This window comes from Eutrigla gurnardus (genome assembly GCF_963514095.1).
Source record: "Eutrigla gurnardus genome assembly, chromosome: 11".
Lineage (NCBI taxonomy): Eukaryota > Metazoa > Chordata > Actinopteri > Perciformes > Triglidae > Eutrigla > Eutrigla gurnardus.
In genome coordinates, this window is record NC_139925.1 from 15,673,846 (window position 1) to 15,694,359 (window position 20,514).

A 20,514-nucleotide genomic window follows, 5' to 3' on the forward strand; every position below is an offset into this window, starting at 1 on the left:
AATGAATCTGAATTCTTAACACTGCTGTTAACTTGTAAGATAATTCAATGCTGCATACATGTTCAGTGTAGAGGCTGGTGGAAAAGAAAGTGGTGGTATGAAATAAAGTGAACAGCAGCAGAGATAGGCCTACCTGTGGCTGATATGTGTCTTGTCTGGGCGCGAGCAGCATCGGGCTGACGTAACGGTTACCGCAGCAACCGATTAGGCGTCACCACCCCGGGCTGCAAATTCATGAGTGCGCTTCTCTTCCCGGAGACCGTCCCGTCCCGTCAAGAGGGGGAAAACGGCCGCCGTCGCGCTCACTGGGGACTGGTTTATGAAGGGCCGTAAACCAAATGTCTTGTCCCCGTCGGTGTCGGCTGTGTGTGTTCTCGGTGTAGCCGAGCTGACGAACAACGCCGCGCTGGTGTTGTTGTTGTTACTCAGCAGCAGCGGCGGCGTCCAACATGGCTGAGGACGACAGCGAATGGGTTGTGGAGGGCATCGTCGGCTACCTGGGAAGTCCCGAGTGGGTTATTCCTGTCACGGACTTTATGGAAAACAAATGCACAGGTAAAAGAGGTTATCCGACGTGTTCAGCGTCGGACATCTGGCTGCACAGTAAAAGCTCACCGTTAGCGCGTTGGCTAAGCTAACGCTAACTTGCGACTGCGATGTTTGTGTTTGTAGCACAGGCTGCGATATTTACTCCGCACTTTATGTAACACGCGTCCCTTTTTTGCGAGTTTATCGCACAACATTCCCCTCGATATGAAGCCACAAGTCGACAAAGGTTGCAAGTCATAATTCAGTAAAGGGAAAAAGCTATTAGTGAACGTCGGGAACATAGCTAGCAAGGTAACTTAGAAACCAAACAGATCATGTATATGAAGTTATTGGGTTTAATGAACGCTGCAAAACATACATAGTTGGGCAAGAAGAAAGATGTGAGGCAAATGTCTCTATGGTTACAGTATAAACGTTGAATTACTAACATATGTCATCACTTTGGCCTTTTCGTAGTTTTTGATGACGAAGATGAAAATAAGTTATCATACACAGAGATCCACCAGCAGTATAAGAAATTGGTGAGTACATTCATTATCAACATCAACATTAACTCACTAGTGGCTTTGATATTATTATTATTATTGACTCATGGAGCTGGACTGATGTAAGCTGCTTTGTCCCTTTGTAGGTGGAGAAGCTGTTGGGGAATTACATGCAGGAGGTTGGCATCAACGAGCAGCAGTTTCTGGATGCATGCACCTCTCCTTTTGCCAAGTCCAAAACACTGCAGGTACATTAAGCTCAGCAGTTTCTACGCCACTGTCACCCTGCCAGCTGACCTGAATGGAGAATCAAGGGGATGGGATTTGCTTACATAACCCCAGTTATGCCGTGTATCTCCGTCTCCTCCTTTGAGGCAGATGTGTGAGATCCCGTATGTGATAGATTTTCCCCTGAATTTAGATCCGTCCTATTCCATAGCTGTTGGGCAGAAGTGTGTTACCTAAACAGTTAACTGAATGTACATTAGATAAAGCATCCACCATGGCTGCAGCATGCAATTGTCAAGGCAGGTCAGTTCCAAGTAACAGATATTCATCAAAGGATCTCTCGTGTTTTCATAACCGCACCTCCAATTTGAAATGATATACTCCTGTTTATGTTGTTGCCACTTTAAACGTTTTAATCAAATGTTGCAGTACCACAGGGCCTGTCAACTCTATGTCTTTGTTCAATAGTATTTATGGCAGACTATCTACAACTGCAAAATTGACGAGGTGCTCATAATATATTATAATAAAGCAGAAATTAGCTCCAATGTTGTTTTTCTCTGCCTCTTCTTCAGTCTCCTGAGAGGTTAACATAGTTTGATGATGTCACATCAGTCTCTCATATGGCCTATGGAGTATTCATGCCTTCCAAAGTTGCCATTCGTTTAGTCAAAAAATCTTTCATGAAGATGTTTGTCGTTCATTTATTTAAAACCTTGGAAAGTTGTAATTGTTCACCCAAGTTTGAGACAACTTGACACAAATAACATGACATTTTAAACTTGTATTATTTTAGCTTGAATGGGAATTTTAAGACAGTATTAGTCACAGATTTTATAGTCTATCATAAGCCTTCTATAATCCTTGACACTGATCAACAGTTGTAATATAGTTGTGCCAGATTGGCAGAGATGCAGATCTGGATTTCATCGCAATCCTCAATTTCTTACCACTGAGAAACAGTTAAGTATTAATAGTCTGCAAAGCAGGTCACGTTCTCATACAACAAAGATTAACAGAAGTTGTAGTTCACAGAGGTTGTGTCTTCTGTTACAGTTTGCCCATGCAGAGAATTTGCATAAAAAATAGAAAACAGTCTCATGCAGTCTTACAAACAGCAGTACAAAGGCCTCATTTTGTGTTTTGTGTTGCTTTTTACATGCTTTTTGGGTTCGGCTTTATGAGAGATTGCTTGCTTCACCATTTGTGGCTATTAAAGTCAGCTAAGCACAATCTACCTGAATGAACCGTCCTGATTGAGAACACTAGAAAAATAAAAGTAATAAGGCCCTGGTTTATAATCACAGAATAATCATAAAACATTCATATTATTAGCTTTATCTTACCATTAATTTGTGTAGGCTCACATGAAATATGGCACAGGGCACTGTATCTTCCCTGAAAAGTGTCTTGGACTGAGAACCTGGTGACCCAGTTGAACTTGAGGACTGAACTTGCTTTAAAGGATGGGCGGAAAGGGTTACTGGACAGAAAGCTAAAGTGAAACACAAGGGCTAAGCACCCCTGTTTGCAAACATGGCTTAATATGTGTAGGGACTTGAGAAGAGAGAACATACTGGACGTACTGTACATCCTGTCCTGATCTACAGGGACCTAACAGGGCTAAGATATCCATGTAGGGACGTCACTTATTGAGTCTTTGTCATTCAGGATCAGACACCTTAGTTCAGAGCACTGCTGCTTAAAAGTGATTCCATAAAGGAGAACATATTTGAAATACTGAAACAGTTTAATGGCTGACAAGTGTTTTCAAATGTGTCTCTATTCTTTGCAATAGGTGCAATATTTTTGCAAAAGTAAGGTTTAGCCTTCTGCATACGTTTGATATGAAAATAATATATTATATTTAAATAGACAGATCTTTAACTTACAGAATGACGATCAATCAGTCATGATGCATCAAAATGCACATTACATAGAGACTGTATCAGTCATTTGCATGTACTGCATCTATATAGTTCTGTTTACTGACCTTTTCTCTGCCTAGTCACAATGCCATTCATTCATCATTATCTTGTGGACACAGTCGTTTTTCATGGCCTCATGTGGTTGCTGTTTTCAGTCCGTGTTCCAGCCAGTTCTGGCCACAGATGATTTCCAGACATTTCGCACAATGATGGTCCAGAAGAACATGGAGCTGCAGCTTCAGGCCCTCAGAGTCATTAAAGAAAGGAACGGTATGATAACAAGAAAAATGCACCACCCAAACATCCCACAAAGAAACAGTAAAACACACTGTGATATAGCTGCAGGGCGGTAATATGCCTGCTCTGTGTGTAGGGGCCCTCCCGGAGTGTCTGACTGATGGCGTGGACGTGATGACAGAGTTGCAGGACCAAGAGATGAAAATCCTGCAGGAGGTTCTCAAGTAAGTCCTTTCTCTCTCTCTCTCTCTCTCTCTCTCTCTCTCTCTCTCTCTCTCTCTCTCTCTCTCTCTCTCTCTCTCTCTCCTACTCTCTTCTTTCTGATAAAGAAATATTATGCTTCCTGAACTGTGCAATTGTGATGTCACGGTCAGCAACGATGAATTGGCTAATATCTCTTATTCTGACAAAAAGCACAAAAATCTGCTGTCTAAGATTGCAGTCATTGACAATGTTTACGTGAAGTGTAGGCCTAGTTTGATCTCTTAATCCTCAACCTTTTATGAGGCTCAAAATATATACATTACACATGCAACAACCAAACACTAAATAGAAAAATCTGTTTCTCTTATTGTATAAGGCTGACATGTAATTTAACTCTCATCATTAATTTTTTCCACGTTATTCCCTATTTTCTTTATGCGTCCACAGCCCGTATGCGTCCAGGAGTCTAGCAGCTCCTGTCCCTGCTCTCTAATGGGATTTTGCTTGTGGCAGCCTGGCCAACTAGAACACACTGATTCTAATGGGACCTCGCTAGTTAAGCTCCTTAGGGTCCAGCTAATTTAGATTGGAGGGATTGACACTTAACAAGCAACTGAGAGAAAATATATTTTTATCCTCTTTGTCTTACCAGGGTACCTTGGCTGCGTGTCAACTTTGAGAGATTCCAAGACACTTTCAATTTCACCTTTTTCTCACTACATACACTACTAATACAATGCCTTTCTGCAACTGACTTCCTTACAAGCACTTGAATCCACCATTTCACCCCCTTAAGTCCCTGATTGCAATTGCATTACCATGCAATTATAACATACCTTGAAATTCTAAAGGCAGTTAAACATTTGGATAAACAATCTCTGTGTGAAAACTTAATGCACTTAAAGAAGAACCATCGTTAGGATTAATCATCAAGTCATAAATCAATGCTTCCTTTAAATAGATATCACAAAATTAACTGATTTATGATCTATAGAAATGCCGTTCTTAAGTCTCGCTGACTGACTTTGAATTTGTCTCTCGATGCCAACTCTCTTGTGGCCAAAGTTTCATTTGAAGAAGACAGTTCAGTAACGCTTTTAGGCTTGATTGACAGTCCAAATGCTTTTGCCGTACTAACAATATTTCAGTCAGGCCATTTTGGATGCTATAAAAACCTATAAAAAAAACAGGATTTTGTGACATGGCTCAGGCCCAGCTACAATGACTAAAATGCAACTATACTGTAAATCATTCAGTATTGTTATAGTTAGCATTTCCTTGTAGACAGACATCAGTTAGTAAACATCAGTTCAACTAACAAATTTAGGCAAAATCTGCTATATATTTTAACATCATAACGTCATATAAAGCACTCCTTGAGTAATTGCGAACCATTTTCCTTGCTCTTTAACACCTCTCTCACACCTACTTGTAAATGCTTTGCGGAAGTCTTCTCTAAGGCACATTAAGTTGTTAAATAAATCAAATTAAAGGATCTGTGTGCGGTGCCCAGGTGATGCCTGTGAGCAAGCTCGGCCATAATGTGGCTATCACATGACCAGATCTTCTAGTCCATTTGTGCCATTCGCCAAAGGTTAAATGCACAATAGGACCTGCTTAACTGTAGATTAGCGTAGCTCTTATCACGCTTGAGCTACTAAACTTGCTCTCCTGTCAGTCCAAGTGGGCACATGAATGCTTTGTATCAGGACCACTGCAGAAGAGCATCTGCTTGAGCTCATCTATGCGTAGTGCAAATTCAGACAATTAGCCCTGGATCACATCTAAAGTGTCCTTTTCACTTTGTCCTCAGAAAGTCAAAAGAGGAGTATGATGAGGAAATGTCCAGGAGGCTGCTATTGGGGGAAGAGGCTGGCTCCACCTCCAGCAGCTGCTCTGATAAGCCAATGGCAGAAAGCAGGGAAGCCCAGAATACCAGCTCTGCTAGCAGCCAACCAAGCAATACTGCCAAGGTAAGACATCATGTCGTATGAGCCAAAGAAGACCAGCGGCATGACCCTGTTACTGTGCGTTGCTTTTATCTCACAACTCACATTTGTAATTGCCAACATCCTCTCTCCCCTTAAAACCCAACCCGTCCTTTATAACATAACACTGTCTCCATTGTGCCATTTGTTCCATGCTAAGCTCAAAACTGAGGGGAATGGTGACAGCAGCCGCAGTAATGGTCACCACGCCCCACTAATGAACGGAGTCACTGCCACCGAATTTAATCTGGTAACCAATTTAATCAGTGACCCAATGATTAAAACAGCACAGCCCGATCAAAGGATGCATTAATACCATTTCAGCTGAATGTGTTATAGTGTAGGGTGAAAAGGGTAGGTACGTTTCAAACTGAATATTCATCAATTGGGTTGTGTAAAATTTTCGGCACGGTAGATCCGCTCTCCTTGATTTACCATACCAAAATCTATAGTACGGTACACAAGTATTGGCATGATATTAAAAACTTAAGTATTAGTGCATCCTGAGGGCAGATAGTAGCTGTTCTGTTGCGTAGCCTGTGTAGTAGAAGCTTTGTAGTTGTAAAGCCTGTAAATTAGGCCGCTCGTAGTAGCAATGGATTAGAAACTTTGCTGACTGCAGGGAGACTTTGAGGTGTTTCTTGTATTTTACACACTATTGAATGGATGTGAAGCATTGTCTTTAGATATTTAGAGGCAATTTAAATGCACATACTAAGTCGGATCTTCACTTACCAGTTTGGCTGACTTGGCTAGAAGTGTTAAGTGCCATTTACTACACTGCACTGTAACGTTTACTGTTGTATTTCATGCCTGTCTGGTTCTATTTGAGCTTTTATTCTAAATTACCTTTTTTAATTGGGTTTAAATGTCCTTTTAGAATTTCCATTTGCACTTATTCTTTTGATTTTCTCTATGTAACTGGCTTTAAATTGCCGTGTTTCCGAAATGTGCAATAAAAATAAACTTGCCTTGCATTGCCTGGTGAGATAACAGCAAATTAAGAACAAGCAGGTCAATTGTAATTGTGTTTTTCAGTACCCAGCAACGTTCTACAGTAATGAGACTCACGAGTGTCTACAAGTCTACAATCTGGGGACTCTGCAGTATTTGTGTCATGTATTAATGCCTGTCGGTCCCTGCCTGCAGGTCAATGGCAAACCTCTCACAAAAGAAGAGAGCAAGACGGGTGCCCCGGGAGGAGGAGATAAGAAAAGTGCAGCTCAGCGCAGCTCCACATCTAAAACCACACCAGGTATCTCAGAAGAGCTTCAAACTCTACACCGCCAACTCTACAGTTCTGAATTCCTCTCCTTTTCCTGTCTTGTTAAAACTCCCCTCCACATACAGCTGGCTTACTGGTTTGCTTTTAATGTTGGGAAAACCTTGAATAAATTCAAATGTATCAAAACCTTGGTAAACGTCTGAGGGATAATGTGGAGATCAATCGTGTGCTATTGTTTGTCTACTAATTAAGTCACATGCTAATATTATTTTGCTAACTTTATTTTTTATGGTTCACAACCTGAATATTTACCAAACTGTTTTGAACATGTGTGTGCAGATTGTGGCAGTAATGGCGTGGAGTCCAGAGTCCTTCCAGCAGTGAGAGCTCCAGTAAAGTGTGCTGAAGCCCCGGTCAGCCTCAGCCCTGGTACCAAGGATCAGAGCAGCAGAAGCCAGACTGCAGGCGAGCCGTGGCTGGAGGAGGCACACCGAGAGGCCGGCTTCTCAAAGCCATATACTGTGAGTCTCTCATTAACCTTGTTTCATTACTCCCTTCTTCTTCTTCTTTTTTTTACTTAATAGTAGGATATCAAATTCCCTTATGACCAAAGTCAAGTGATGAACTCCTTAATGTGTCTGACTTTTTCATATTATTTAGTTTGCACACCTCAGGGTCAGATGTGAACTGTAAAGAATATACACACTTAAACAGTTCCTCCTGAGAAAAGGGACGTATGAGGAGAACCAGAACCAGGACTGCTGCAGGGCAGATTGTCAGAACCTCCATCCATCCATCATCTACCACTTTATCCTGTATTCAGGGTCGCGGGGGGGCTGGAGCCGATCCCAGCTGTCATTGGGAGAAGGCAAGGTTCACCCTGGACAGGACGCCAGTCTATCACAGGGCCGACATGTAGAGACAAACAACCATTCACGCTCACATTCACACCTACGGGACATTTAGAGTCATCAATGAACCTATCCCCATCCTGCATGTCTTTGGACTGTGGGAGGAAGCCGGAGAACCCGGAGAGAACCCACGCTTACACGGGGAGAACATGCAAACTCCACACAGAAGGAACCCGGGCCGACCTGGGAATCGAACCCAGGACCCTCTTGCTGTGAGGCGAGAGTGCTACCCACTACACCACCGTGCAGCATTGACACCTGCTGCAGTGAAATGAGAGGTTTTCTGAAGGGACTCAGGGGCTCGGAAACACTACCGCTTTTGTCCACAGGGACTACCAAAATCAACAGGAAAATTCACGTAGGTGCTTATAGTACAGGAATCTGGGGGGATTGGTGCCCAAAAATCCAAAATACCTAAATGTTTTATCAATCAATAATAGCTGTAACACAGTTAACTGGGTAAAAGTCTTGTTTTATATTGTGATTCTGTGCTGTGCATGGTTTGACTTTACTGGTTCTCCTCCTGTTTCACCTAAACAAATGTAAATGTAAATGTTTCACCTCCACTTCTCTGCAGGAGTTGTCAGCGTGTCAGCAAGAGCAGCTCCAGCAGAGGGCAGCATATCTGCGTCAGCAGCGAGACAAGCTGCATGCACTGAAAAAAGAACAGCAGAAACCCAAGCAGGTGATAGTGCCAGAGGAGGCTCCCACCACCGTACCGGTAAGTAGAGCCTGTTCCTGGATCATCCTTAAATCTCCCTTCATAAAGAGGTCGGAGGTCAGGATCAACACTGTACATGTAGCACAACCTGGCTGATGGTGTTAGATGTAATTCACTATTTATTTCCTCATATTGGCCCATTGAAGAAGGTGCTGTAAAGGCGACAGATCATTTCAGCTTTGAGTTGTCCCTCAGTAAGAAATTGTGCCAGGACCTCATAATTTCAACTTCATGTGTGTAAGATACTTTCCATTTTCACATTTTCTATCTTTTAATTCCCAAACTACCTTCTTGACTTCACCTGATTTTCTTTCACTGGCATTTTTCTTTTCCTTCAAACCTTCCTTCTGACTTATTTATTGAGTGGTTGTTCTTCATTTCCCTCTGCCTGTATCTGACCTGGTCTGGCTTGTCAGGAGGCAGTGGGGCAGTCCCAGAGGAATGGGGCCTGTACCCCTCCTCCTCCTCTTCCTCTTCCTTCCGCTCCAGCACAGCACTCTGCTAACTCTTCTAAACAGAAGGTGATCCATCAGCTGCCTCTGTCCCACTCTGTCTCACACAAACTTAGTGAAGGTCCCCGGTCTTCATCCCTCAAGCACAGGGAAGGAACAGACTGCATTCTGAGCTCTTTTCAATTGAAGAGAATGAGGTCTTGTTTACAGTGTGGACTGGTAAATGAAACCCACTGAAAAGCTAATTGTACACTTAATGTTTTCAGTTGAAAGCTTGCATTTTCATTCATCAACATATCCTCGTTAGATCTGTAAAACGGTATTATTATTTATTTGATTTCTCATTTCAAAACGCTGACGACACATGTACTATGTGTAGCATGGCTATATTCCAGATATCATCATATCATAACATTAGTCATCTTCCCTCTGCGTTTTGTCTTAAGCCACTGGCTGTGATTTGTATCTTTCCTTTCTGGTTGAACTACTGCCTGCTCTGGTGTCTTCACACAGGAGATATCTGCTGAGGAGAGGAAGAAGCTACAGAAGAGAAAACATCTGGCTGACAAACTGAAAGAGGAAGTGATCAAGAAATAACTTCCGCTCCAACGGCAATATTCTCATTTGTATGTTTACTCCGTTAATCACACATGGCTTCCTTTGCACGGCCTCCTCCAGCCAGATTTCCCAAAGAAACACAAACATTGAGATCTTCCTTCTTCAAACTCATTTTCTTTGCTATCTAGAAGAAGAAGGTGCATTTGCTTTCATGTTTTGGATGAACTAGTGTACGGCGGTCTCCGCTCATGAGCACACACACACATACACGAGTATTCTAGCATGTTTGACTGAGCAAGATGAGAAAACCCACGGAGCAGTTGGGCAATATGCTGCCAGTGTTAGTAGACTTGAGTGGAGAACCCACACGGATTTTACTTTTCATCACTAGACACACCTGTGTCTAAAGCGCTCCGTATTTGCCACTGGTTGCACTACATTTACTTAAATGTTGTTTTGTTTGTGTCAAAAGTCTAAATGCAAAAATCACGGACTATATATGTAGTGCCCTCATCTCACATTGTAATGAAAAATGTGTTGGCAGCATGTACGCTTCTCTACTCTTACAATGCAATGCTTCACTATTGATAGGGTAAATGCTTATTATGCAACACTCCACTGGTCGGTAACGGTGCAAAACCGTGATTCATCACTATATTTTGTACTCAACACTATAGAGTAAACTATTGACTAATTTCTCTGTAGGCAACAGTCAAAAGGGTCATAAATGTGGGGAAACGCAAAGTCAACATTAGGCCCAATTGACCTGGAGTTAAAGGTTAATTCTGAGAGTTTTATGTTGAGGTGAAGGTAACACTAGCTAGCACAAGTCTACGGTCTTGTCGTTAGCATTCCCACAGCTGGTACATCATAAAACTGATAACACTGTAGCAGCTCATCCTAGTCGAAGAGTGAAGTTGTCAAGATGGACACACACATGTGATGCTGAAGGGGCCAAGAGAACAGTATGTCGCTTTCTACAAGGGCCACAGTATTTCATGTACACCGTTTAATAAATCGCATTTTATAGAAACAAGCTCGACTCCAGACTTTGTGTTTATTAAAACAAGTCTGGTCTCAGACTGATCTTCTGTTTAAATCTGGGGGTTTTGTATTCCACCAAGTAATATATAACATCTGAAATCGCACAAGAGTCAATTTTGGGGGAGATTTCATCAAATACAATCATCTGGACTCAAAAGGAATAATTCAGAAACAATTAGAAACGCTGTAGATCCAATTTGCCGAATCAGTAAATTACCGAAACAATGCTAGATTCACAAGTTCAATGTCAGGGTCACATTTAATTTCAAAACTTATCAAATAAATTCATACAAATGTTAAGAATGGATAGTGGTAGTAAATGCACTTGGTACAAATTCATCAAGGGGGAGCAAAAACAGTCATTGCTGGGTGACTAACAGAAAAGACAATTCGCTGCTCACGTACTGCTGAACTCCTGAAAAGCACATTGGCAATAATAATTTGACTTGTGCTCCTACCCTGCTGTGTTATCTGGCATTTCTAGCAAATTTGGATCCCCTTCACCTGCCTCTCAGTGTGCTTGTGGTGAGAAATGTTTCAACCCAACAATAAAATGTCTCTCATAGTCAAACCTTTGTGTCATGTCAGAAGTACTTCACTTAAACAACACTGTTTGATTCCAACACTGCACTGCATCAACTCTGGGGTTAAATCTTCATCATAACTAATAAAACAGCTCATCCAATCATGGTGTATGAATTTAACTGTAAAAAGTTTCCTGTCAATTTATTTTTTAATCTGCAGTTGTTTTTATGTCAAAGAAATACTGGACCTTCAAACAGGGATAAAAGGCTCCTGGAACCTCAAGCCCCTCGTAGCTTACTAGATTCATTCTTCAGTAATAAATGCAAGATGTTTCACCAGATACCAGTATTATAGCACACAGACAAGGTGGGCAGTTTTTTGTTTCCGATTCAAATTTAACTCTGAACCTGAGATCTGTCTGAGAGAAGGATGCCACGTCTTGAACCTCCTGAAACAAGAGTGTGCACTAAATCTACTCTAAGCACACTGACAGCTCAGGTTTGTCCCCAGTTTGAAATGAAAACTGGGCTACGTGTGCATTGTGATGAGGCCACTAAATTCTTAAATCCACTAAAATACAAAACTCAAGACATCCTCAAAATGTTGGCTGCAAAAATGACTTTACTGCAGTTTTAATGTTATTTTTAAAACCAGCATTTTCAACTTCTCTGCGTTTTACATTGAATCAAAGAAACCGGACTGAAAGGGTGAACAGTGACCCCCACCTTTTGTGCAACAACAACAAAAATACACAGGTAGGTAGGTATCTCTCTCCCCTTTGAAATCAGATCAGGGAAATGATTAAAAAGAAAAATAACATATGTACAGTACATTTTAACAAATTCATGAAATACAGGATATCTGGCCAACGCAGTCCTGTGAGACGCCGTGTGTTTTGTGTGCACCGTGGCCAAACAGACGCCATGGCTTTTGTAGGTTTGAGTCCTGCTCCTCTGGATCTAAGCCTCATTACTGCTGAGTTTCCATCCTGGTACATTTTGTCATTTGTGACCTCCCTTGTCCTCCCACATTTCTTTTAAATTCTTCTATGTTGTCTGGATCCCTCTAACCCCCAACAAACGTGAACAGTTCTGTGGCAGGGCAGCACACTCTGCTTCAGCCAGTCAAGCTTTCTATAACTATGACGGCTAGTCCTGCTAGCCTGACTGGCCCGCTGAACATTTCATATGCAGGCTAGTTGTGTTCTGGCTTCGTCGGTCATTGGAGCTCATTGGTTCGGGTTCGAGAAGAATGGATGGGAGAGTTCAGAAGAGGACGATGTGAGGGTTCCTGTGGGTTTGCTGTAGTACCGCAGCTACCTTGCTACTGTTGCTATAGCAACAGAGCAGAGTTGGGAACCGCCTTGGCAACGTTACTTCCACTCCACTGCAGCCTCTCTGGTTGCTACGTAGGATGGTGGATGAGGAGGAGAAAGTTGTTCAGGAGGAGGTCAAAACTCGGAGAGCAGGAGGGCGTTAAAAGAGAGGAGTGGTGAGTTTCTCCGCAGGCGGAAGAAAGGGAATTGTGGGGTCTCCTAGAGGAGGCTGTTGGTAAAAGAGGTAAAATCAACAGGCTGAAGGAACAGACTGATTTGTCTTTCTTTCTAAAAGAGAAGCTCTCCACCTCCTTCCACTGAGGGAGAAAAGAGCAGCAGAGATCAGGAGGGACTAAGTGAGGTTGGGAGCTCATCTTTGCCCATCTCCTCAGCGAGACTGATAGGTGGCACAGATAGGCCAAGGACCAATGAGACAACCAGAGGGAGGATGGGAGGGACTCAGTGTCCGTCCACTACGACCAGAAAGAGGACAATTAGCCTTAAGAGCTCAGACGGGGTCGCTTCCTTGGAGACTGTTCTTCCTCCTCCTCCTCTTCTTCCTCTTCATCCTCATCATCAGGGTAGTCCACCAAACCAACCAGAGCAGTCTAGGAGGAACAGGAAGAAAATAAAAGGAGTGGCAAAAATACCCACAAGCAAAAGCAATCCGTTCTCATATCTACACGAGCAAGAAATATGTTTATCAGTTTGTCATTACCTTCACTACTGGTGTGGCAGGAAGAGCAACTGTTTTGACGGAGGAAGCAGAGCTGTTGTTTGGAGAAACTGCTTGTGAGGCAGGTGGGATTACAGCAGGTTTCCCGTTATTGTTGGCACCATTAGCTCCATTGGCAGCTCCTGAGGTGACGGAGATGATAAATATCAAACTTTAAGGGTTGTTGCTATCTGGGGGAAACTATACTTACAGCAATACCAGAGCAGCTTACCTTTTTTGGCCTCCATGTACTTGCCGTAGCTGTCAGAGAAGTCATCCTCCATTCGGCTCTTCTCCACAGCCTCCCCATCATCGTCGTCGTCATCATCATTGAACCACAACTCCTCATCTTCGTCTAAAGACCGCGCATCTCTGCGATATCTGAAAAAGGAAATGTACTCCATGAAGTAGTTATCTACAGAAAAAGGGTGCTCAAAAATAGTTTCCTTCATGTATGGGGGATCAGTGGTAACTGGAAACATTTCTTAAAGAGCCACAGAACACCATAAGAAAGTTGACTGCCCTGATTTGACCTTTGTGTCCAGTCTACTGACCTGTTGAGTCTCTGACTCTGCCTGTCTTTTTCCTGCTCGTACCGCCCTTTCAGGCCCTTGAAAGTCTGGACGTACTCAATGGATTCAAGTGCTTTGTAGAAGTTATCCACAATATGAGCTATGAGAGATTTGATGTCCTCCTGGAACGAGAAGGAATGGTGGAAAATCATTGACAATCCCCTTTCAGTGGCACATATACACACACACCATATGATGATGAAACCTTTCCTTAGGGTTCGTTTTGTTGTGTGTCTACCTACCACTTTAATGAACTCAAAGAGCTCTATGATGGCTGAGTTGAGGAGGTTGTATCGGGTGCCATTGTCCAGTAGGGCATTAATGACAGGCTCAAACAGGTTCCCTTTGATGATATAGCGGTTGTAGTACTCATCTTTCAGACCAATGATCCGGCGCATGAAACGCAGGGCACCTTGAACAAAAACAGAAAACAACTCAGTAAAAATTAAGCCTTTGACTTTTGCTAGTGTGTTTGTTGGTGTGGCTGCATTTAGTGTTTGTGTATGTGGGGACTTACAAAGAGCAAGGAAAGTGTGTTTTGAGTTCATGAGCACCAGCACTCTCCTGAGCAGGTCTTTGTTCATTATGTAGGTCTTAATGTGATAGGTGTGGTGCTCCACACAGAAGGTCAGGAGCTCCAGGATCAGTGCCAGCAGCTGAGCTGTCTGGAAGTTGTCTATGCAAAACAAACAAACACATTTCCAAAATATTTAATAATACAAACCCACAGAATATACTTTACAGTCCCACTATGTTTCCAAACACAAGCCTGATCACTTAAATTATTCAGTTTATAGCAAATGTGCAGTTCCAGAGTAAACAATCATATTGTTTAAGTACTTATAAACAAAGCATTATTTTTTTTAATGCTCTGGGGCTTTTAATAAAAAGTTGTAGATCACTGTAAAATCACAATCACTTCTTCATTGAAGGCATTATGAAAAGGTACATCATTTATTTTATCCTTTTTCTGTTGGGTGGGTATGTGAAAGAAATAAGACTAAAACTGAATTAAATGTGAAGATACTATAACTATGACATGAATAGGTGACTAATGGGCAGTTCAGAGTTGATATGGAGTTAGACAACACCTACCTGGACAGACCGGGTTTATCTTAGTTGATCCCTCCTGCTGATCTGAAAGGCCATCACACAGAAAAATCTGTCAAATCTTACAGTTTACATCCGTTTATCTTACAGTCTGAACACAGTTCAGTTTATGTGAAGCCTTTGTCCCCGGCTCACCTTTTGAGTTTTTGTCATGTGCGGTGTTGGCCAGCAAAGGAGCAGTCAGGACATGCATGCAGTACTTGTAGAAGAAACTCAAAAATTCTGTCTTTTCTGTTTTCTAAAAGGAAACAAGTGACAAGAACATTTGGTAAGTTGTGTTGATGTTTAAGTGTTGGACAAAGCAAACATATTTGCAATTTTCTAGCCAGTAGCTGCAGTGTATAGGCACATAAAGAAGCATAATGATTTACAGAAGTATAATGTATCCATATGTAATGTTATTGCATATGTATGCCTCAAAATGCTTGCGTAGTCCTGCTTACATTGGTGGAAGCCAGCATGTTCTCAGGGTCAATAAGCGTCCTGAGCAGACCCATCAGCTGGACAGCGCCTCCTAACTCTGGGTCAGAGTCACAAATCATCTGCTTGATCACAACATTAATCAACAGAACATCCTGTAAACAAAAGAAAACACACATGCGAAGATACTGTCAAAATGATGCAGTTCAACGGTGTAGTCATATTAAAAGGAAACATTCACCAAAACACGTTGCATGACACAGTAAGCAACCCCTACCCCACTAGAAGGAAATATATTTCATAAGGGAAATTGTAGATTCCCTGAACTATACCGGCTCCACTTGTGTATGTATAGAAGTGGAAGTACAACAAGAGGACATTATTGAACGTGTATATCAAATGCAGACAATGCATAGTATGTTTCTCTGACATTCATAGGACTCTTTTCCATCCACGTTTTATTTTATATTTCACACCACTGTATATCTCATACAGTGAAGAAAAGAGTGCTCACAATCAAAGAATTTGAAAAAACGTCCAATTGAGATATAGAATTCACCTCAATTACGAAGCAATTTTGCCATGTGCAGTTTTTTGTACACACAAATTGTATGTAAAATTGATGCAGCACAGAGCTATAAAAAAAATGTAAGAGGGAAATACTGTAAAAAGGCATGTTTGTATCACTCAATACAGATTTCATACGAGTATTAACCAACTTGCAGACGGCATATTACTTTAAGTTCCAGTGCTACATAAAAACATTTAAAATATGTTCAAATTGTATAAATGCAATTCCAGGCCGAAAGAAACTACTACCCGACATCTAGAAAGTGCAAGTGCAAATGCTTACGTCATCCGTCTGCTGTGGTTCCTGCATGACAAACTCCCTGACCATGGAGGGGCTGAATTCCACCAAGTAAGAGAAGATGTCTGTAGCCGCTGCCCTCACCTGCAGGTCATCCATTCCCTGAAACAGGTGACAAACAGGAGTTGAAGACCAGAACAAAGTGAGAAGTCTACACATCAACATAATAATTCACCTATTGGCAAATAACAAATAAGGAATACGTTAAACCAAGGAAGTGTTTTATTACCAACAAATTCAAATAATGCCCAGAACATACCATGACTATTTCAAGAGCAGGTAAAATGCCTAGATTTGCCAGAGTTTTGAAGAAAGCATCTCTGTTTTGGGGTTGCAACGTTTGGGAAAAAGCACAGAATTCCTTGACAAAGTTCACCTGAGGAGTAGAGAGACAATAAAAAGCAATGGTTGATCAGCAATTGACAGATTAAACAGTTTAAGGTAATTGACAAACACACTATCCCCAATCATTGTTTCATTTGCAATGTTGTACAGCAGTAAGAGCTTGTATTTCTAGTCAGTTATCTCTTCCATTCCAGGACATAGTTTAATAAATGACAACTGAGTGGACCAACAGAATCAATTATTTCCTATTTAACTGTCAGTGAGCGACTAGACTGTTAAATGAAGAATGATTGCCAAGTTGATGTAACCGATAGACAAAGAGGTAATTGGCATCAAAAGCATCATGGAAAACCATCCAGTAAACATTTAACCCTTGCAAATCAAGTGGCATTACATACAACTGACTGAACCAACAGGAGATGATACTAAGCACTTTCCCACAACAATGAGCATTACAATACTTTCCAGCCTTTAGGTTTCTACATTTCAACACAGAAAAAATCTCCATGACATCCGGCCTGAAAATTAAAAAAAACAAAAAAAAAACAACAGTTTGACTTACAAGCTCTCTCCTTTTACTGTCTTCTGTGGCTTCATCTGTGAGCTGTGCAAAAACCTCTGTTAGGAACTTCTCATCCTCCTGTGGCACATGAAAAAGGGTTAAGGAATCAAATACTGAAGACATAAAAGGCTAAAAATGCAAAAACAAGACAGGAATAAAAAACTCAATCCTGGACAGTTCATATTCAAATTCTGCATCAATGAGAATCAAGAATAAAAAATGTGAGCTTTCCAACAACAATGATGGAACCTAGGATTTTTTTTGACAGTCATGTCAAATGTATTGTTTTCAGTACAAATTATTTTCAAGTAACACCTGCCTCACATATTGAAATCCACTTACAAGCAATACAATAGACATTAACGCATTCACTGAATTACTCAAAAACATTTATTATTTGATATTTTAATGGTTCAATCGTCACATGACAAAACTCGATGCACAGACATCTTTCACTTGGACAAAAGATTTCATAAAATGAAGTCTGTTGAGCAGACATATGCATTGTTTAATGGCAACATTTTAGGGGAGTTTATCACAAACCTTAACCATCAACTATCAATGGAAATTCTATTATTATACACTTATTATACTTTATCATGAAGTTTGAGCTACGTAAATGTCTGAAGCCACAGAGAGGCCAGATTCTCTTACACCTGTTAAACTGATGTATATTGTATATTGTACACACAGAAATGTTCAGCTGCAACCTGTTCAACTGGAAATTAACTTTGGTACAGGAAAATTCTTAGACAATGGCTTTTTGATAAAGTGTGCTTAAAGAATAATACAAGCTACCTGGTTTGGATCCTTACCTGCAACATACTGACAATCTCCACCTTGTTGAAGAAGATGAAGGAGGTTAGTGTGGACAGGAAGTTCTCTTCAAAAACGGATGGCGTGGGCAGGATGATGTCCTGAATGTACTGCACCCGGTAGGTCTGGTGAATCTTCTGCCGCAGCTCAGAGTCTGTGATGGGGATCACCTCCTTAAACTTAGCTGTCTTGGTCAAGAATTCCCGGTGCCGTTTAGGCTGAACTAGGGCTGGGTCATACTCAAGGCAGCCCACCACATCCATGATACAGTCATCAGAGAACATCACCTCAAAGAGGGCAGCTTTATTGAGGAACAAGACACCCCGGACAATCTCATAGAGGTGATGTAGACCTTCTCTGTTGTCCAGGTCCTCACATACTCTAAAGAGACCCAGGAGTTTCTTGATGTAGCCCTCACTCATCAGGGCCAAGGCAAGTTTTTCCCTCCGGATGGGCGATGATAGGACAGAGGTAACCAGGTCAGCAATCTCCTCCAGTCGGCTTAGCTCGCAAGGAGGGAGCTCCACCAGGTGGCTCGTCTCTGGAATCTCCTCGAAGCGCTCCTCCTCCGACTCATCGATGGGGTCCTGGGTGATGTCTAATGCAGGGTCCTTGCCTTGAACCTGGAAATAAATCATTGGTAGATATGAAGTGAAAAAGTAAGCATCAATGTACCACCTCTTGCCCTTTGTGGCCTTCTCAATAGAATTTCAGCAAACCAGCGCCACTACAGTTTGTGTACTCTCCAGTAAACAAATGTTTGAAAAGAATGCACACAATTTGGTAAAACTGGGTTAACCTACCTGGCAAATCTTCTCCCATATCTCATCGCAGCCTGCCTTTTCCTGGAAACTCAGGGCAAGGTCATAATTATCTGCTTCTGACCAGACAATCAGTGTGTCCTGGAATGAGAAAGAAACGTCAAACTGTTTACAAAAAATGCTTATCACAATCACAGACCACACTTAAATGTGGTTGCACGCGCTCACACACAGTCACGTTCTTAAAACATGCTTCAAAAGATAATGGGACCTCACATACACAACATTATGAGTGAGATTACTTTCTACACTCGGATCAATTATTTCAAAACAGGTGGCATGTACGTTTCAAAATTCATCTCATGGTACTTAAATTATGAAAAAGAAGTTTTCTGGTATTGTAAATGCTCAAGATGTGACCTGCCTATTGCTTGTTTCCAGTTTTACATCGGGGCCAGTTACTGAATTACCATTGTCTGCACTGCATCATTGTAGCAGTAATCCCCCAGCAACAAGTCTCAATGTTGAAATGATTACATTTTTACTCTCACACAACTCTAAATTTTGAAAAGATTGAGGTATGCACGTACGTGTCATTTGTGGCTGATCCAGATCATCTACTCTTACCTGTTGTTTCTGATATGCAGTATTCGGGCTTATCTTCGACTCCAATAGAAGAGATCCTAAAACACAAAGACTTGGGTAACTTTTCATTTACGAGCTAGTGTGAAAGCTCACAACAAAGATCACAGTGATATCGTAAGCATTTCTTGAAGGTTAAGGTCAATTAATCTGCCTGGCAGTCAGACAGCATGTAAGTTAACGCTAAGTAGACAATGAGAAACGTTACATAAAACAATGTTGAAAAAAATAGTGAGTTAAAACTTACAGTAGATGGGCATATTAACGCTAGCCTATTACAATATTATTATTTTTTGGGGTTGACCTTCGCGTGGACCCATAATGGTTTACTATCCTGAGAAATAACAAGTTTGTACATTTAAGACTAGACTTTGAAGGCCCCCCATGCTACTGAGATCACGTCGCCTGCTAACCTAACGAGCTTGCTAGTACCCGCTATTTAATAAATGATTGCCTTTCATCTAGGCAGCAGTACAAATACTGGTTGTTCTAATAGTTTGAAAACAGTGGCCTCTAACGCTACAGTAAATTCAAAGAAGCAATCCCGATAAGTTAACCAGGTATTCATAGTGGCCAATTGTATTCTGTCCGAACAACCAGAAGTTAGCGTGCTAACGCTAGCCACCGTAACATCAATGCGGCTATGCTAACTCGGAACTTACCGTCTGATTCGGCCCGAACTAATAATGATATTCCCTTCAGCCGTTCAACAAACGTAGATGAAACGTGTCCGGTGCCCCGGTCGTCCCACTGCCGGTCTTCATTTAGCGTATATACTTTAACTCGCCGCCGAGTGTCCGACATGGTTAACCGAGTCGGAGCTAGCTAGCTAGCAGGCTGCTAACAAGCTGCTAACCTCACCCTGTCTGGTGTTTTCCTACCCTCGACCTGTTAACTTTGTTTCCACCCGCATGTTATAAAACATGCACGTCTAAGTAAAGTTCACAACAGCAGTGAAATGTATCAGTAGCTATTTCATGAACATATTCCGTTCGCGGTGTGAAACAACTCAATAGGCGGCCTATTATCAAACAGTAAAATTCAGAGAGAACACAACAACTCTAACGGCCTCCTTGCTAACGTCCACACACCGCCATCTTGTAATCCGATCTTGTGTTCTTTTTCTTCTTCGACGTCAATCAAGCGCTAACTGCCGCGGGGTCTCCTCCTCCGAGCGACATCGTCCAATGGCGAAACCGCAACGCCAGAAACGTAACGCGCCACCTATAGACAAGGAAAAGACAAGAAAAAGTATAGCTATTGCCTGCAGATTACATTATATAGTAGACAGATGTTATAACAATATGGTTCACGTTCACACACACACACATAC

At 41.7% G+C, this 20,514-nt stretch overlaps 2 protein-coding genes across 4 annotated transcripts; one reads left to right on the top strand and one right to left on the bottom strand.

Moving 5' to 3' along the window:
* Positions 1 to 196: 196 nt before the first annotated feature.
* On the top strand, positions 197 to 11,869 carry cfap36 (cilia and flagella associated protein 36). 3 transcript variants are annotated; one of them, XM_084021307.1, is made up of 12 exons: positions 197 to 555; positions 1,006 to 1,070; positions 1,181 to 1,282; positions 3,346 to 3,460; positions 3,564 to 3,651; positions 5,445 to 5,604; positions 5,780 to 5,869; positions 6,769 to 6,874; positions 7,184 to 7,365; positions 8,333 to 8,476; positions 8,893 to 8,997; positions 9,442 to 11,869. In XM_084021307.1, exons 1-12 carry the CDS (start codon positions 450 to 452, stop codon positions 9,523 to 9,525), a joined length of 1,347 nt encoding a protein of 448 aa, XP_083877433.1. In that variant the 5' UTR covers positions 197 to 449; the 3' UTR covers positions 9,526 to 11,869. The 3 variants fall into 3 exon arrangements, with proteins under 3 accessions (XP_083877433.1, XP_083877435.1, XP_083877434.1); XM_084021309.1 differs by lacking the exon at positions 8,893 to 8,997; XM_084021308.1 differs by lacking the exon at positions 5,780 to 5,869.
* ppp4r3b (protein phosphatase 4, regulatory subunit 3B) lies at positions 10,771 to 20,298 on the bottom strand. The gene is made up of 16 exons (XM_084021306.1): positions 19,844 to 20,298; positions 19,167 to 19,222; positions 18,582 to 18,680; positions 17,778 to 18,401; positions 16,963 to 17,040; positions 16,315 to 16,431; positions 16,041 to 16,157; positions 15,211 to 15,342; positions 14,903 to 15,005; positions 14,753 to 14,794; positions 14,175 to 14,333; positions 13,900 to 14,069; positions 13,640 to 13,779; positions 13,318 to 13,466; positions 13,089 to 13,228; positions 10,771 to 12,978 (listed from the first exon to the last, which is right to left on the bottom strand). The coding sequence occupies exons 1-16, from the start codon at positions 19,983 to 19,985 to the stop codon at positions 12,871 to 12,873; spliced, it is 2,376 nt and encodes a 791-aa protein (XP_083877432.1). The 5' UTR covers positions 19,986 to 20,298; the 3' UTR covers positions 10,771 to 12,870.
* Between the last annotated feature and the right edge of the window lie 216 nt (positions 20,299 to 20,514).

Bases quoted from the DNA above. Each gene is read 5' to 3' on its own strand.
- cfap36 (XM_084021307.1), top strand. From the start codon at position 450: ATGGCTGAGGACGACAGCGAATGGGTTGTGGAGGGCATCGTCGGCTAC. The intron at 5,605-5,779 runs GTAAGACATCAT...TTCCATGCTAAG, and splicing joins AACCAAGCAATACTGCCAAG to CTCAAAACTGAGGGGAATGG. The intron at 8,998-9,441 runs GTGATCCATCAG...GTCTTCACACAG, and splicing joins CTAACTCTTCTAAACAGAAG to GAGATATCTGCTGAGGAGAG.
- ppp4r3b (XM_084021306.1), bottom strand. From the start codon at position 19,985: ATGTCGGACACTCGGCGGCGAGTTAAAGTATATACGCTAAATGAAGAC. The intron at 17,041-17,777 runs GTAAGGATCCAA...CATGTGCCACAG, and splicing joins AGATTGTCAGTATGTTGCAG to GAGGATGAGAAGTTCCTAAC. The intron at 14,070-14,174 runs GTAAGTCCCCAC...TTTTTGTTCAAG, and splicing joins ACACACTTTCCTTGCTCTTT to GTGCCCTGCGTTTCATGCGC.